Source organism: Oryctolagus cuniculus, chromosome 7 (assembly GCF_051225735.1).
Source record: "Oryctolagus cuniculus isolate XC-2025 breed Fujian yellow rabbit chromosome 7, ASM5122573v1, whole genome shotgun sequence".
NCBI lineage: Eukaryota > Metazoa > Chordata > Mammalia > Lagomorpha > Leporidae > Oryctolagus > Oryctolagus cuniculus.
Genome location: NC_142873.1, coordinates 110,581,184 through 110,599,677, shown reverse-complemented (window position 1 = coordinate 110,599,677; position 18,494 = coordinate 110,581,184). Strand labels below are relative to the sequence as shown.

The following is an 18,494-nucleotide window of genomic DNA, read 5'->3' as shown; positions in this document are numbered from 1 at the left end:
GAACCCCGTGTGCCAGTACTGCAGGCGGAGGATTAGCCTATTGAGCCGCAACACCGGCCCCATTTGTTTCACTCTTTTCATTTGCATTCCTTTGTTTTTGCATCTATTTCCATGGCTTAAGACTGGGCTGGCATTGTGGCAATGGGGGTTAAGCCACCACCTGCTACTCTGGCATCCATATGGACGCCGGTTCGAGTCCTGGCTGCTCCACTTCCGATCCAGCTCCTTGCTAATGTGCCTGGGAGAACAGCAGAGGAAGGCCCAATTGCTTGGATCCCTGCACCCACATGGGAGATCTGGAAGACGCTCCTGGCTCCTGGCTTTGGCCTGGCCCACACCGGCCATTGCAGCCTTTTGGAGAGTGAACCAGCAGATGAAAGGTCTCTGTCTCTCCCTCTCTTTCTATAACTCTAACTTTGAAATAAATAAATAAATATGTAGTAAATAAATAAATAAATAAATACTTAGGACTGTGACTGTACAGTAAGACTTTATTTTCCCTCAAATCTATTTATTTTTAAATTTTTATTTATTTTACTTGAGATGCAGAGAGAAAGAGACCTCCTGTCCACTTTTTCACTCCCTAAATGCCCAGGAGCCAGGAACTCCATCAAGTTCTCCTGGACTTAAGTACTTGAGCTATCACCTGCTGCCTCCAGGATGCGCATTAACTAGAAGCTAGACTAGAGATTGGAGCTTGAATACTGGTGTCCCAACTGGCAGCTTAACCATTGTGCACTAAATGTCCACCCTTACACTAAGACTTTTTTTTTTTTTAAATATTTTTTTATTTGAGAGGCAGAGTTACAGACAGAGAGAGGGAGAGAAAAAGGTCTTTCATCCTCTGGTTAACTTCCCAAATGGCTACAACAGCTGGAGCAGGGCCAATCTGAAGCCAGGAGCTTCTTCCAGGTCTCCCACGTGGGTGCAGGGGCCCAAGCATTCCACTGCTTTCCCAGGCCAAGAGAAGAGAACTGGATTGGAAGAGAAGTAACTGGGACATGAACTGGTACCCATATGGGATAAAAGTGCTGCAGGTGGAGGCTTAGCCTACTACGTAGGCCACAGTGCGGCCCCTACACTAAGGCTTTTAAAACTACATTTCTAGTTCTGCTTGTGAGGTAACTCATTTTCTGTTGCCCTCCAAATGTCTCTACCTAGGTATTGTGTTTGTTTGTTTGTTTTTAGATTTATTTACTTACTTGAAAGTCAGAGTTATACAGAGAGAGGAGAGACAGAGAGAGAAGTCTTTCATACATTGGTTCACTCCCCAATTGGCCACAGCAGCTGGAGCTGTGCCTATCTGAAGCCAGGAGCCAGGAGCTTCCTCCAGGTCTTCCCATGTGGGTGCAGGGGCAAGGACTTGGGCCATCTTCTACTTCTTTCCCAGGCCATAGCAGACAGCTGGATCAGAAGTGGAGCAGCTGGGACAGCGTCCATATGAGATGCCAGCACTGCAGGTGGCAGCTTTACCAGCTTAGCCGGCCTGTCTACCTAGGTGTTTTAGTAGGACTTCAAATTCAGCATTTTAAAAACTAAATTTATCATTTCCTTCTGTTTCACCTTTTCCCCTTTCTGTTCTCTCCTAATAGTATCACATCCACATGCATATTCAATGTAGGACCCACTCATTCTTGACTGTTTATGCATTGCTAATATCTAGCCAATCAGAGGCCGGCGCCGCGGCTCAATAGGCTAATCCTCCGCCTAGCGGCGCCGGCACACCGGGTTCTAGTCCCGGTCGGGGCGCCGGATTCTGTCCCGGTTGCCCCTCTTCCAGGCCAGCCCTCTGCTGTGGCCAGGGAGTGCAGTGGAGGATGGCCCAGGTGCTTGGGCCCTGCACCCCATGGGAGACCAGGAAAAGCACCTGGCTCCTGGCTCCTGCCATCGGATCAGCGCGGTGCGCTGGCCGCAGCACGCCAGCCGTGGCGGCCATTGGAGGGTGAACCAACGGCAAAGGAAGACCTTTCTCTCTGTCTCTCTCTCTCACTGTCCACTCTGCCTGTCAAAAAAAAAAATTTAAAATAAATAAATAAATAAATATCTAGCCAATCAGTAAGTTTATCAATTATATTTTTAAAAATGATCTGATATCTGTTATCATTACTCTCATTGATTTATATCAGACCCTTATATCTAACATGGACTTAAACTTGATTTCCCTGCCTTTCTTTTTTTTTGAGCATCTGACCAAAAGATACTGATCGTGTCCTTTAATCTAAAAACTTGTGACTACCTATTAACTCTAATATCAAGTTTTCTGAGCATGTAAAGTCCATGAAGTTCTTCTCAGTTTGTCTTGAGCTGCATGTCTGATATCACCTTCCAATACTGTCTTCCTTACCTAGTACAAAAAGTACTGTCAACCTTCTGGCCATTCCTCGGACATGCTGTTATAACATTTTTCTGTGTCTTTGTGCAGTGTATTGTCTCTTCTTGGAATGTCCCTTATTACTAGACTGCCTCTTAACTCACACTCAGTTTTCAGGTACATGCTCAAAAGGCTCACCTATGTTGAGGCTCTTCCCAACTCTCTTCAGGCAGAATTAATTTATTTTTCCTCTATATATTTTGGAAATTATTCTATTGAATATGGTGCATTACATTGGTGATAGCCCCCTGTAATCGTCTCTTTCTTCCCGTAGTCCAGTGAATGCTAAGGTGATTGAAGTAGAGGGAAGGTATCAGAATCGTGTGGTTGAGTCACCACTGTGATGAGCCTCCGTTACAGAGCTGTGCTGTCATAGCCCTTACCTGCTGGGAGTGGAAGAAAGCTGCCAAAATGATTGAACTAGGCATTCTTTGAAATCAGGTTCTCCCCTAGCATAAAACGCATCCATAAGTAGCAGTTCCTCTATAAATGTGTGTTGAATAAAGATGAAGGGTAAGAGGCATTTGATAAAGGAGAACAATTATGGCATTTTTGTTGCATTGATTCTAGAGATAGGGAATGTCCGGCCCACAGGCTGTATAAGGCCTGCAACATCATTTTGTCTGGCTCTTCCAAGGCAACCGCAGGTGGGAGTAGAAATTCAATAAATCTGTAGCAGACTAATTTTTAAGTTGGTAATTTTGTGTGATCCATGAATGTTAAAATATCCAAGTGGCCCTTGGAGATAAAAGATTTACACTGGCCATGGGAGATGAGGAAGCTGATATACAGAAGAATATAATTGCTCAGTCTAAATTCAGAACTTAAAGGAAAATATTGGGATAAAAGTGGCAGAATTTGTTAATTGAGTCTTCTGGGCAGAACAAAAGAATTTGGTTAAACAGGGAATGTGAGTGTCAAATAGTTTTGAATAAAAATATTTTGAGCAAAATAAAGTAAAAATTTTGGCCTGTATTTGCTTTCATCAAATTCTCTTGTTTTCTCTTGAACTGTCCACTTAGGCTGTCATACCCACAACTCTGATCAAAACTGCACTTATCCATAATTTAATCTTGCTAAACCCAGCGCTCATTTTTCAGTCCCACATCTCTCATTGGTCAGTTAACTACTTCCTCCTTCTCCTTGTAATATTTTGTTTACTTGATTTCCAGAACACTACTCTTCAGGTTTTCTTCTGCTTCCTTGTCTACTTCTTTACAGTCTCCCTTGTTGGCCCTGCATCTCCTTGATCTTTAGAAGTATTGGTGTTTTTAGAGCTCAGTTGTAAGACTTCTCTGTCTACACTGATTTGAATTCACCCAGTATTATGGCTTTTCAACACCTTCTGTGTCCTGGCAACTCCAAATTTATGGGTCAATCCCGGTTCTCTCTCCAAACCCCAGTCGTTTACTTCCCTAAATGCCTACTCAACCTCTCCACTTGCATATGGAACAAGTGTCTCAAACGTACAGTGTCTAAAACTGAATTCCCAATCCTCCCTTCTAAATTTCCTCCTTCTTCCATCTTCCCTGTCATTGTAAATGATAACTCTCTTAGTTTGCTTACACCAAAGCCCTTCAGTCACCTGTGACTTTTTTTTCTCTCAAATGTTACATTAAACATATTTATTTATTTATTTATTTAAAAAGCAAAGTGATAGAGGAAAAGAGAGCACAAGCGTGAAAAGTTCTACAGCTGGGGCTGGCCAGGCTGAAGCCAGGAACCAGGAAATCCATCCAGGTCTCCATGGTATGGCAGGAACTCAAGAACTTGAGTCATCATGTCCCCTTATTTTCAGGTGCATTATAAGGGAGCTGACTTAGAAGTGGAGTAATGAACTCAAACTAGCACTCCAATACAGGGTGTGAGCTTTCCAAGCAGTAACTTAACCTGATTTGCCAGGACACCTGCCTCACATCGAACATATGATAGTCCTTACTTTATCTTAAGATATGTGAACTCGTCGTTTTTCACCACCTCCACATGACCATCTTATGGCCATTTTCTGTTTTTTTTTTTTTTCTTTTTTAAGATTAATTTATTTGAAAGGAAGAGTTATAGAGAAAGAGGGAGAGACAGAAAGAGAGAAAGAGAGATCTTTCCTTCACAGTGTCACTCCCCAGATGGCCACAATGGTCACGGCTGAGCCGATCTGAAGCCAGGAACCAGCAGCTTCTTCTGGGTCTCCTGTGTGGGTGCTGGGGTCCGAGCACTTGGGCCTTCTTCTACTGCTTTCCCAGGCCATCAGCATAGAGCTGCATCAGAAGTGGAGCAGAACCGGCGGCCATATGCCTTGCCAGCACTGCAGGTGGCAGGTTTACTTGCTGTGCCACAGCACAGGCCCCATTTCCTATTTTTAATTGCTGCTTTTGTCCAAGCCACCATCAGCTCTTCTTTGATAACTGCAGTGACTCTCTAACTGTTCTCCATGCTTCAGCCCTTGCCCCTACAGTCTTTTATCAGTATGGGAACTAGACTGTTCATCTTAGTTCAGGACATTCCTTTCCTTCAAAACAACAAAAAAATACCCCTCAAAACTTCTTCATTGACTTCTCATTTTTGATTCTCTTATTTGATTCTTATTTTGATTCTCTTATTTTTGACTTCTCAAAAATAAGTCATCCAGTGACTTTCAGGAGTTTGCGTAATCTGTCTTCATTCTCTCTCTCTCTCTCTCTCTCTCTCTCTCTTTTATTTATTTATTTGAGAGGCAGAGTTACAGAGAGACAGAGGCAAAGAGAGGGAGAGAGAGAGAGAGAGTCTTCCATCCGCTGATTCACTCCCCAATTGGCCACAACAGCCGGAGCCGGGCTGATCTGAAGCCAGGAGCCAGGAGCTTCTTCTGGGTCTCCCATGTAGGTGCAGGAGCCCAAGGACTTGGGCCATCTTCTACGGCTTTCCCAGGCCATCGCAGAGAGCTGGCTGGGAAGAGGAGCAGCCAGGACTGGAACCAGCACCCACATGGGATGCCAGCACTGCAGGTGGATGCTTAGCCTACTGTGCCACAGCGCCGGCCCTGTATCCTTTGCTCACTTTGCTCCAGTAGCAGTGGCCTCTTCTTTCTTATTTTATTTATTTATTTTTTTATTTTATTTTTTTGACAGGCAGAGTGGACAGTGAGAGAGAGAGACAGAGAGAAAGGTCTTCCTTTGCCGTTGGTTCACCCTCCAATGGCCGCCGCGGCCGGCGCGCTGCGGCCGGCGCACCGCGCTGATCCGATGGCAGGAGCCAGGAGCCAGGTGCTTTTCCTGGTCTCCCATGGGGTGCAGGGCCCAAGCACCTGGGCCATCCTCCACTGCACTCCCTGGCCACAGCAGAGGGCTGGCCTGGAAGAGGGGCAACCGGGACAGAATCCGGCGCCCCGACCGGGACTAGAACCCGGTGTGCCGGCGCCGCTAGGCGGAGGATTAGCCTAGTGAGCCGCGGCGCCGGCCGGCCTCTTCTTTCTTAAACCTGCTACCTATGTGTCTGCCGTAAAGCAGTTGCTCTTGTTGATCTTCCTACCTGGAATGTTCTTCCCTAGGTATCTGCATTACTTGTTTTTTTACTTTTTTTTAAAGTGATGATTCAACTATTACTTTCTCATAAGACCTTTCTTAATCACTTTATTTTAAATTGTGCTCACCTATCCTGTCGACCTTTTTTTTTTCTTTCTTCAAAGTACCGATCACCATGTGATATACCTTTTATTTTACTTTTTATTGTCTGTTTCTCACCATTCGTGTATATGCTGTGTGAGGGCAGGAATTTTCCTGCTTTGTCTACTGCTGAATCCCCAGCACCATATATAAATGAGGTAGGTCTTTGTAACTTGCTGAGACCTTGGTAGTGATATCAGAGATCAGATGATGACCAGTGCTGGGGGTTGGAGGGATGGTAATAAAAATGTTTCTGAAAATGACTTCTATGAAATTTAATAGAATATTCATTATATTTTTCTCAGTTTACAGTTCTGATGTAATTGATAAACAGAGTGCTTCCATGACTTCTGATAATACAGATGACAAAGCTGTTATTATTCTAGTTCCTGTTAGACTTGGTGGAGAAAGAACCAACACTGACTACTTAGAGTTTGTAAAGGTATGAACTAAGTGCTCAGTTTTTTAAAGCAATACCAGCCAATATGAAAAATGCAGAAATTTTGCAGTGTTTTTCTATTAATTGAGAGTGCTTTTACTGTTGTTGTCCATTGCAAAGTTGGACATTAGAGATCTTAAATTTCAAGATGAGTTATGACTTGGAGTACAATATTCTATACCAAAATGAAAAGCTTTTAACTTTTGTAGCTAATCAAGGAGGCACAGATACAGTAATAATCATGAATAATAGACTATAGTTTCATTGTATTTTTGTGATTTTTAAAAGTATGTATCTTTATTCATAAAACTGACATTATATAGAATTAATTATTGAAACAAATGGACTTTTCTAATGCTACTGTATTCTTATGCCACCATGAGGTCAATAAAAGATTAGATTATTTATATACACCAAAATAATTATGGTAGTATGAGGAGGTTTCTAGCTTTGTTTTCTTCATACTTGCCGGTTTAAAATCTGTTCTATTTCAGAACTCATAATTCTGTTTCTTGCACCACAACAGTCTGTTTAGTTATGTTGTCTTGGGCACCAAGATATTCAGTTATGATGAAACGACTTTTGAAATACTTAGTTTCTGATTAAAATTATCGTTTTTATATATTCTTTTCATAGTTTCAACAAAATTTCTCATTTTTTAGGAGTCGATTTTCAAGGCCAGAATGGAATTCTTTTTTGAATGAAGTATTATAGGCTATAGTAATGTTGAAATAAAGTCTAAATCTGTCTTTTATGGTTCAGTCACAATTTGTTCCCAACCTGAAGCATTAATCCTGTATTATGGTCCCTACATATATATAGGTCAAGTATGTCCTCAGGCTAGATTGTGCTAATTCTAAAAATCTCGAGCTGGTGTTCTTGATACATGATACATTTCTGACTGGTATACTGGCTTTTCCTAATAGTTACTAAAATTTTGGAGGAACAGTTGTTATTAATAATAATACTGTAATATATTGATAATGTGAATTCAACAAATACAGATGCATTTTGATATCTGACATGTGGGCTCTTTATTAGTATTATCAGTGGAATGTGAGAAGTTGTGAAGCACTTCATCTAGCAGATCTGTTGAGGGTTTTGGAACTTGTGGTATGTTGTCATCTCTAGATGGATTCTGAACAATCTGATTTAGATTCTTTGTGCCTTCTCTACTACCATGAGAAAATTAGAAACTGACGTAATCTTGGAGTGAACTTCTTTAGCCAAAACCCCATTCCTGGTGGAAGAGGCTGCAAATGACCTGCAGGTGTGTTTCACCTGCCTGAGGGCTTAGCTCTCTAGTGATGTTGTTAGTATTCATCAGAGGGCTGCACTGCCTAATGCTCTTGAGTGATTCACTGGAGCCTGAACTGTAGTGAAACAAACCACAATTAAGTGGTTAAAGTGATCCATAGTAACTAGAATTCAGGTGTAACACTTTTTACCTTATTTAAATAAATTGATTGGACTTGCCTGCCTCCAGAACTGTGTGAGAATAAATTTCTGTTCATTATAAATTACCCATTCTCAGGTATTCTGTTATAGTAGCACAAAATGGACTAAAACACCCTCTCAAGAACAACCTTGTATATTCAGTCTTGTAAAAATGTCATAGAGGTTTCTTGAAAAGGAGAGCTGCAACTGAAAGAAAAAAAAATAGAGAAGACAGCTTAGGTTCAAATTCCAGAGCCAGCTGAAAAGTAAAGATGAAATTGTGCCAGAACAATAAAAACCTCTTTAAACTAGAACTTTCTTGACTATTCATTGTTTTTTATATTTTTTCCCTTAAAATAAGAACTTTTTAAAGTATAACATTTTTTTGAGTACCTACTAACTTGATTTATACTGTAGTTCACTAAAATGAAAGAACAGTGATTACTGAGATATTTTAATTTTTCAATTATCAGGTAAAATGGCTGAAATGGTTGAATGAAGAAGTTTATGTGATTGGTGTTATGCTTGGCCAAAGGGAATGGTTGGCCAGAAGCCAAAATGAGAGCATATAAAGAGATACTCACTTAGAAACGGAAAAGCAGTGTATCTGATAGCCTAAAAGTGTGTGTGCACTATTTAGCAATTGTATTTTTTCCTAACAGACAAAATACAGAAATATAGTCTAAAATTCACCATTCTTTTTTCAAGTATATTAATTAAAGTAACTCCACAGTACCTGTAATTCAGATATGGTACCATCCTAGCATCCTGCTACATTCTATGACAAGAAAGGAAATTGGTGTATGCTTTATCAAAGCTTACCAAAGGAGGCTTATTTATTTACTTTTTAAGGACCTGGAATGAGGAAAGTCTAATATGTTCTTTTTCTTCAACAAAACAACTTCAAACTTTCCTTTGTAACTGGTTCTTCACTCTTATTTATTGCTTCCTGGATATAGCTCAATAAGTTTTCACCACTAGTTAACTAAAAAGAAGCTCTTTTAGGAACTGAAAAGTGTTTCAAGTTTCAAAGATACAGCCTTTTATGTGTAATGGCATTCTAGCTCCTAAGCTGCTTCTAAATGTTTATTGTTGGATCTTCCCTAGTGTTGGAGGAAAATATAGCTGTCAAGGACCACAGTCTTTCTTCTATTATTCAGGACCATTCTTTTCTCTTCTTTCTCTTTTTTTAGCTGTAAAGAGATACAACTTTCACTTCCTCGTAGACCCTATGATATAAACAATGCATAACTGTATTACTGTTTTTTAAAAATTGGCATTTATTTTTTATTTTATTTGAAAGGCAAAGAGAGACAGAGATAGACACAGAACCATCCAATGGCTTACTCCTCAAATGTATATAACAGCCAGGGCTGGGCTGTAGCCAGGAGGCTAGAATTGCTGTCAGTCTCCCACATGGGTAGCAGTGACCCAAGAACTTACACATCACCATCTGCTTCTTAGGGGGTGCATTAACAGGAAGCTGGGTCAGAAGTGGAGGCAAGAATGGAACCCAGGCATTCCCAAGTGTGTTGTGGATCCCAAGAGGCACCTTCAGCCTCTGTGCCAAATGCCTATCTCTGTATTATTATTAAGTGGGTTTTTAAAAAAATACTTTTTATTCTTTTCCAGAGTTGTTTAATTTTTATGTGTGTAACTTTTTTTAGATTTATTTATTTATTTGAAAGGCAGAATTACAGAGAAAGAAGAGAGAGAGAGAGATTGATTTTCTATATACTGGTTCACTTCCCACATGATTGCAATGCCTGGGGCTGAGCCAAACCACAGGGAACTCCATCTGGATCTTACAAGTGGGTCATAGGCACCCAAGTCCTTGGGCCATCTTCTGCTGCCTTCCCAGGCACATTAGTCGGGAGCTGGATCCAAAGTGGAACAGCCAGGATTTGAACCAGTGCTTGTATGGGATGCCTGGGTCACAGGCAGTGGCTTAATCTGCTGTGCCATCATACTGGCCCCTGTATTTTTTTTTTTTTTTGGACTTATTTCATAAATTTATTTCTTAGCTCAGCAATGCAGTATACTGTACGGTGTTGGTTGTTTACCTTCATGATCACCTGGCTGACTGGGAGCTGTGTCTGCTGCTGTTGCTGCCTAGCATCACAGGGGAGTACCATACAGTGTATTGCTAGCCTGGGAAGAGGTCAAAGTGCAAAGTTGAAGTGCAGTTTATACTGAACACATGTATCTTTCACACCATCATACTGGAAAAACCATAAATGGAACCATTGTAAGTTGGGGACCATCTGTATTCTTCATGTTTACATATTGTAGATTTTAAAGCATCCTCTCATTTAAGAGATGGGAGGTTTGACTTTGTTTAATACTTTGTATATTTTTTATCATTATTGGTGTTTATAACATGTCCAAATGAATGCAGGAACTATTGATGACATTGATACCACTGGATTTTTTTTTTACTTTTGTAATGTAAAGTGTTATTTGGATCAACTTACAGTTTGCTTAGAATAGATGCCCAGGAACATTCTAAATAATTTATTGAGGTATCCTTGCTATTTTATGATCAATAAAATAAATTGATTTTAAATGCAATAATAATAATAATCCTTGGATTAAGTTTTCATTATTCTTTATTTTGAATGAAGTTGCATAAAAATTATAAAAATTGTTTTCAGTTTCACATTCTAAGACTCAAGTGTCAGTGAAAACAGTAATAATGTCTAAGAACTGTTGTTATCATTTCAAAAAGCCTGATGAAAATGTTACATTGGTCACAATAAGACTGTACCAGCTAACTGAAAGGCCAATTATTTTCACTTTGGTAGGAATTTTATTGCCTTTGTGTGGTAACATTAATTATCTCTGTATCTGGCATATAGTAGTGGTTGAATGTTGTTGAGCATGCTGATCAGAATATTTGATTTAGTTATATTAATGTTGAGTGATTTAAAGGAAAGGAAAATGGGTTTAAAGAAAAGAGTTTCAGAACATGCTATCAAATACAAAAATGATACCTTATGATGAAAGGTTTGGAAACTACTAACTTTGGTAATACAAATTTGATTGTTTTAGATAATTACCATTTGTCTTGGTTCTAAATACATATTAATTTCTTTTGGCAGGGTATTTTAAGCCTTGAATATTGTGTGGGTATTATTGGTGGCAAACCTAAGCAGTCATATTACTTTGCTGGATTTCAAGGTTAGTGATTCTGTAAAATATGTCTCTTAATTGTTTTCTTTTAAAAGTCAGAAAGTTAATATGAGATCATCCGGAAACAGGATGGATGATTAGCAGAGTAAAATGAGTGCCTTATCCATTCATCAGTCCAGCCATAGCCACTCATTTGTCATTTGGTCCACAGCATAATTGGATTCTGTAAAATGTATGTTTAATTTCTGTTGTTGCATAAACAAGGCATAATTGATTGGTTTCACTAAACTTCAGAAGACACTGCTGCCACATTCTGGCAGTTGCTATTTACATATTTACTTTTTACCAGTTTTAGTGGTGCTAGTTGATGATAAAATGACAAGCAATATGTTCTTCCTGTCAGGATAAAGAAGTGCAATACATTTTTCATATGCAAACTGTAGAATATAATTGTGTGTTTGTGAAAGTAATTTTATCACCAAAAATTAAATGACAGTCTCATCACTTTATAAAAATTCTGCTTATACAAGCATATTTGATTATGCAAAAGTTAATCTATCCTGTGCAAACCTATGTTTCAGTCAATGAATATCAGTCTGGCAAGCTGTTACGGCTTGATTTTTTTTCAGCTGTTCTACATAGAAATTGGATTGTAAGCAGTGTAATAATAAGGTGTTTTTTGAATTACTTGTCTTCTGTTTTGTCCTTGTAGATGACAGTTTGATTTACATGGATCCTCATTACTGCCAATCTTTTGTAGATGTCAGCATAAAGGATTTCCCTCTTGAGGTACTATGGATAGAGAGCTGGTACTGTTTTCTTACTTTATGAAGCAAGCTATTTAGAGATGTGCTAGGTAGTATGCTTTTATGGTATTATAAGTTAATAATCAATGTTTCACTGATTTATAAAACCATAATCAACACGACGGTCAAAGGTTAAGTACTTTGGTGCTGAATTTTAATTTATGATATACTTTCTTCTTCATTTATCTTTGTCTCTAACTTGTTAGATACCCTAGCCCTACTAAAATAAATGATCAAGCCTCCAAGTAATTTTGTAGAAAGACAGCTAAACAGTACTGAAGAATTGTAAATGTTAGGCATGTTAAAAAAGAGAGAGAGAGAAAGAGGGGGAAAAATAAAAGAAAGTAATACACGCGGGTTAGAGTGACAGTGTAACTTATTGAGCTTTTCTGCTAAATTATTTTGCTTTAAGTACAGCAATTAAATCTTAGCCTCATGTTAAGAAGTTTTCAAGAGCTTAGTTTATAGAATTTATACAATTTATATTAGAATATAATTTTTAGAATTTATTTTAGCTTTTATTTCTTAACCTCTCCTTTTCCTTTGTGTGTAGGTCCCTTTGTGATCCAGTATTTTAATTCAGAAAAATTTGAGAGTGCATAAGTGAGACATGTAATTATTACATGATTTTGGTTCTCATTTTCCCAGTTGATGTTTTTACAGACTAAAATGATTTGGTAGAATAAAATAATTTTATTCATTTGAGTGGCATGTATCACTAATGCTAAGGGGCTGGGCAAGTTAGGAATGTAGTTAAGTGCTTTGAGTACTAGCTTGCTAGCTAATATTAATAACCTGTTAGTATTTTAGGGGTAAATTATGAACATAAATAAAGTGTAAGATTTAAATCTGCTTCAGAAAGATATATTATGAAACACCTTAGAATCTTTTGTAAATTATTGCTTCTGCTACAATATAAGTATTTTGAGGCCAGAGATTAGATTTACTTTCTTCTTTCATAATATCTTGCGTGTAAACCTTAAGAAATGTTTGCTGGTTGATTGATTGATACTGAGGGTGGTGCACCATAGAACTGTGCTATGAGTCACATTGTAATTCTGTTTGTTGCATTGGGGGCTTACAGCACTGATTCTTATGTTTAAGTAACATTTCCAATGTAACTATCAAATTGACTCCTTATAAACAGTAGATACCTGAGATTCAGATGGAAAATTATTCATAGTATTTTACTATTACCATTGGCCAGTAGAGAGTATCCATCTATATTTTGAGAGACTCTGCAAAGATGCCAGGTGAATGACTAGCCTGGTTATGTGTACACAATCAAGATTAGAAATACTGCAATTCATTATTGGAAGACTGGCGCAACATGCCAGAGTGAGTCAGAAAAGATTGAAGTAGGATGCTAGTAGTAAAAATGGAAAGGAAGAATTGATTTTAAGATTTTACTTGGTGAATTAAAATGTCATGAAATTAACTACCTTCTTAAATGCACAGAGGCTCTTAGCCTTACATATTGGAGCACTAAAGAGTAGGTTTAGATGCTGTATTTTTGAGATTCTGATAGAATATCTCAGCCAGCCTAGGTAATTCCTGTTAGAAACTTTTCACTTTTCCTCAATGTAGGGCTTTACCTTGAGTAATTTAATTAATAACATAATTTATTTTCCTATGGCTGTATAACACAGAAATCAAAGCAAGTTATCTTTCTTTACAGAGGAATAAAATTTCACATTCTGCCTTTTATCTTAGGTTTATAATATTTGAGATGATTTTAACTACTCTGTATTACTAATCATCCTTGCTTTGCTATATTGATTGTGTGTTAATATGCTATTGAAACTTTGCAGTTGATCATATAATACATTATATGCATTTTGAAAACTGCCTTTTATAATTCAATGATTAAAATTACTTTTGTTGAAAACTTTTTGATCAATATTTCTTTTTGGTCAATAGATGGAGAAATTGAAATCTTAGATCTTCTGTCCAATTCCATGTAAACAATTGGTAATAGTCCTGATATTTTAAGTGAGTGCCCTACATCTAATAGGATTGTGAATTTTAAGAAAGTAGTAAGATATCAGAATATTTGAGATTGAAGAAGCAGTTTAAACAGATTATATCTATTCTTATAGTTTTCAGTTCCTACACTTCTAGAGTTGAACTTTTTAAAAACCAAATTGGACCAACTTCATTCTTTCTTTTAAACTATCATTTATTAAGCTCTTTCTAGTTGCAGAGTAACTGTCCTAAGCTCTTTAGAGTCCTCTGTTGGACTCTTTTCTTGCCTGTAGTTCCAAATGCTTTGTGTTTTAATTGCTAATTTTTGTGGTTTTCTTATAAAATATATTAGTATATAATGTTAGTTTCTATACTGACTTTTAGAGACTTTTTGGCTATCTTCACTGACTCTTTAACACAGTGTGAAGTAAATGTAGACAACCATATTTAGATCCTGAGTCTGGCAGTGAGGATCTAACAGGGAGATCCTTGGTCAGAACTGAGGAATGAAGCACACGGCTCATTGTGAATGCCAATTATAGTGTATAAACTCACACTTTGTAATTTTCATAGAGATAAATGGGGTTAAAATGCGCAGCAGAACAACCTTAAGGACAAAGGTCATAAGGATAGCTTGAGATGAGAAGAGCATGAGACGAACTTAAGTGGGCTTAAGCTGTGAGGGTATATTGAGTTGTCAGTGGTTAGGACAAAACAGAGTTTCAGTTGTTGGAGTGCAAAGATTAGTGCAGATGCACGTGTATGCATGCAGTACCTAAGTATATGTATGTGCGTTTGCATATGATGCATATATGATGCTTGTGTGTATTATATATACACAGAATTTTATTTGCATCACTGTATGTATGTATAAAATTAAAAAATTAAAGTTTCTTAAACCAGAGACTATTGGGTAATGCTGTTTATGATATGCTTTTGGAATAATAGCTTCTTAACTCTTACAAATACCAAATCCTCAAAAGTAACATAGCTTTCTTAATAGACATGTTAGTCTGTTCTGATTCCTGGATCCCAATTCCAAGTTTCATATTTTAGGACATTTATATATAGTGTTATTTAATCTATCCTTGTAAATTCAGAAATAGTAGCTGAAAATCTATTATAATTATATGACCTGAGCATCTAGATAGATGGGTGAGTGAATTTGTCAGTAAAAGATACGTGTCCTTTGTGAGTTACACATGTGAACTGCACTTAGTAGGAAGCGTTTTAGTAAGGGTGTTCTCTAATTATCTTAGGAAGTTTCATCAACATCACCAAAATGGCATAGCTAAATACCTAAACATTTTTGTTTCAGTATTGTTTGTATATTTAGATAATACGAGCCATTATTCCAAATAATAAGCCAAGAACAATGCCTAGCATTTAGTAGGTACATAACAACCATTTGTTGAGGCAATGAATAAATAATACATTGAAAAATGAAATGAATGGGAATTGATTCAACTTGTCCAGTTTGTTCAGAAACATAATTCAGTATCATGTATCTACTGAACACTTCCTAAGATGCATTTGTGAAGTAGAAGTAACTACTCTTCCCAATCATCAGAATGTTTTAAATGACAAAAGAAATCTTAAGTATGTACCTTAAAGAATTATTGCAAAGTAAACATAGCCCTGTAATACTGTTTGGGAAAATATTTGAAAGTCTAACTTACTCTGTGATAAACAGAAATAATTCTGAATTATAAATGAATGTTTGTCTGACTTGAAAATCTTCTTGGGTGAGTGAAACAATAATTTTAAGTAATAGAGAATACCTTTCTGTGAGTCCTAGTGTTAATGCAGTAGTTCCCAATAGCATTTTCCATTTCAGTGATCAGAGGTTTATGTCTGTTTTTAATTTAAAATGTTCTTTGTATATATCAGAACAACCCTGAATAACAATTTAATGTTTACCATTATATTCTATGATGACTGAGGCAATACAGTGAAATAGCAGTAAGCCTATCCTGATTAATGTTGCTGGTTCCTATGCGAAAACTTTCATCAGTACTTTTGTGTAGGATACTCTCATGGATGAGTTCAGAAACACATGATTGAACCTTGCACAAACTTTTTGTCCCTCTTCTCTATTCCCAAATAGTGAAACTGAGAAACATAGTTTGTATTGGCTTTGGAATTAGTTTAGCAAATGACTGTTTTTAGACACGTATATTTGTAGATTAATTTCTTCTAACTATTGTGCCTTATACCCTAATATAGGCTTGTATATTGTAAAAGATATATTTTAATACCACTTTATAAATAAAACAGGCATAACAATGTCAGCAAAAGTCTAATCAAGACAATACTTGTGTTAGGTCCCAGCTAGCTGGGCTGGACCTCTCTATGTAAAGCAAGGGTTAGCTAAGATTTTGTAGAAGTCATCATTTTGAAAATTCATTTATTTGGTCTGTAATTACTAGCATATTATTGAATTAGAATCTAAACTACAATTGAATTGTTCATAAGAAAAAAAGGAAATTAGGTAGAAGCACAGGGACCACTAACTGGATCATTTAGGATGTAGGGAAAGAGAAAAAGAATGCTTTTGGTTGATTTACTATGAACCTAAAAAGTCTAACAGCCTATATTTTTCCATATATTTAATAATAGTTCCAAGTTAAAATCTCTTAGTTTTAAGCATTGAATGTAGAGATATCCTTTTTAAAGATTATTTATTTATTTGAAAACTGGAGTTATAGAGACATGGAAAGGCAAAAAAATCTTCCATTTGCTGGTTCACTCCCCAAATGGCTGCAACAGCCTGGGCTGGCCAGGCTGAAGGCAGGAGCCAGAAACTTCATCCGGGTCTCCCACATTGGTACAGGGACCCACGCACTTGGGCCATCTTCTGCTGGTTATTAGCCGACTAGAAATGAAGCAACCGGGACTTGAACCAATGCCCATATTGGGTGCCAGTGATGTAGATGGCAGCTTAAGCTACTGCACCATAGCTGCAGCCCAAAATGTAGGGAAACTTTAAATTTATGAGTTCAGATCCAGCCTAGATTATTTCTTGAGCTTGTTCTTTAATTTAAAAACTGTCTCACACTCTGCTCTCATTTGTCCTCCTTTCCTTCTCCCTTAAGCTTGTTAGTATTTCTATTTCCCCACAGAGTTCATTTGTGAAAAGCGTAAGCAATGTGAGTAGGTAGTTTTATGTCCTACTGTTTCACAGACTTTTTATGCATACGGAAAAATACTTGGTAGCATTAGTGATCTTTTAGGGATAAGTTATCCAATGGCCTTTTAAAAAAAGACTTTTTTTTTTTTTGAAAGGCAGAGAGAGAACTGATATCTTTCATTGCTGGTTCACTCTCTTAAATGTCTTCAACGGCTGGGGCTGAGAAAGATTTATCTTTTATTGCTGGTTCATTTTCTTAAATGTCTGCAATGGCTGGGACTGGGCCAGGCGGAAGCCAGGACACTGAACTCCATCCATGTCTCCCACATGGGTGTCAGGAGCCCAAGCACTTGGGCCATCTTCTGCTGTTTTCCCAGTACATTAATTGAGAGATAGATTGGAAGCAGAGCAGCTCAGACTCGAATTGGTGCTAATATAAGACGTTGACATCACAGGAAGCGGCTTAACCCTCTATGCCACAATGCCAGCCACTCCAATAGCATTTTTTTTTATTTTTATTTATTTATTTTTTTTGACAGGCAGAGTGGATAGTGAGAGAGAGAGAGAGACAGAGAGAAAGGTCTTCCTTTTGCCGTTGGTTCACCCTCCAATGGCCGCCACGGCCAGCGCGCTGCGGCCGGCGCACCGCGCTGATCCGATGGCAGGAGCCAGGAGCCAGGTGCTTTTCCTGGTCTCCCATGGGGTGCAGGGCCCAAGCACCTGGGCCATCCTCCACTGCACTCCCTGGCCACAGCAGAGGGCTGGCCTGGAAGAGGGGCAACCGGGACAGAATCCGGCGCCCCAACCGGGACTAGAACCCGGTGTGCCGGCGCCGCTAGGCGGAGGATTAGCCTAGTGAGCCGCGGCGCCGGCCTCCAATAGCATTTTAAAAGATGCTTAACATGGTACCAGAGTATGTTGGTTAAGAATAAAAAGATTGGGCCGGCGCCGTGGCTCACTAGGCTAATCCTCTGCCTGTGGCACCGATACCCCCAGTTCTAGTCCCAGTTGGGGCGCCGGTTTCTGTCCGGTTGCTCCTCTTCCAGTCCAGCTCTCTGCTGTGGACCGAGAGGGCAGTGGAGGATGGCCCAAGTGCTTGGGCCCTGCACCCACATGGGAGACCAGGAGGAAGCACCTGGCTCTTGGTTTCGGATCGGCACAGCGCGCCGGCCGTAGCAGCCATTTGGGGGGTGAACCAAGGAAGACCTTTCTCTCTGTCTCTCTCTCTCACTGTCTAACTCTGCCTGTCAAAGAAAAAAAAAAAAGAATAAAAAGATTGGAATTATTTGTTTTATATTCTGTCCTTTTCTACTTTTGTATTACCTAACCATGCAAAACCCTCTAGCAAGAGTGAGAACCAGGGCAGCCTACCTAGCTCACCCAGCCCATTTATATCTGTGGCACCTAGACCACTTGAGAGACATGAACTGAAGGGACAGGAGGGCAAGGACTAAAATGGAACAGGCTGGTGGGAACAAAGAAGTTAGAGCACCATTGAGGAGCAGATTAGAATATGCAGTTATGCTCTAACTCGCAAGTTGACTTCAGTATAAAACATTCACATGAATCTGTATAT

The 18,494-nt window shown here is 38.6% G+C and overlaps 1 protein-coding gene and 1 long non-coding RNA gene across 48 annotated transcripts in view; one reads left to right on the top strand and one right to left on the bottom strand.

Annotated features, from left to right (window-relative positions):
• ATG4C (autophagy related 4C cysteine peptidase) overlaps nt 1-18,494 on the top strand; it is a 99,014-nt gene that overhangs the window by 52,353 nt on the left and 28,167 nt on the right. For 29 of the 47 annotated variants that reach the window (XM_089300552.1, XM_089300555.1, XM_070078365.2 and 26 more), the window contains 3 exons: nt 6,315-6,451; nt 10,987-11,065; nt 11,730-11,806. In XM_089300552.1, the coding sequence (XP_089156678.1) occupies nt 6,315-6,451; nt 10,987-11,065; nt 11,730-11,806 (293 nt within the window). Of the gene's footprint in view, nt 1-6,314; nt 6,452-10,986; nt 11,066-11,729; nt 11,827-12,376; nt 12,436-13,743; nt 13,816-18,494 lie in introns of all 47 variants that reach the window. The other 18 variants (XR_016210997.1, XR_016211003.1, XR_016210992.1 and 15 more) reach the window with 3 other exon arrangements.
• On the bottom strand, nt 16,756-18,195 carry LOC149125687 (uncharacterized). Its single transcript, XR_016211006.1, has 2 exons — nt 17,792-18,195; nt 16,756-17,409 (listed from the first exon to the last, which is right to left on the bottom strand). It is a non-coding gene; the product is annotated as an uncharacterized LOC149125687 (long non-coding RNA).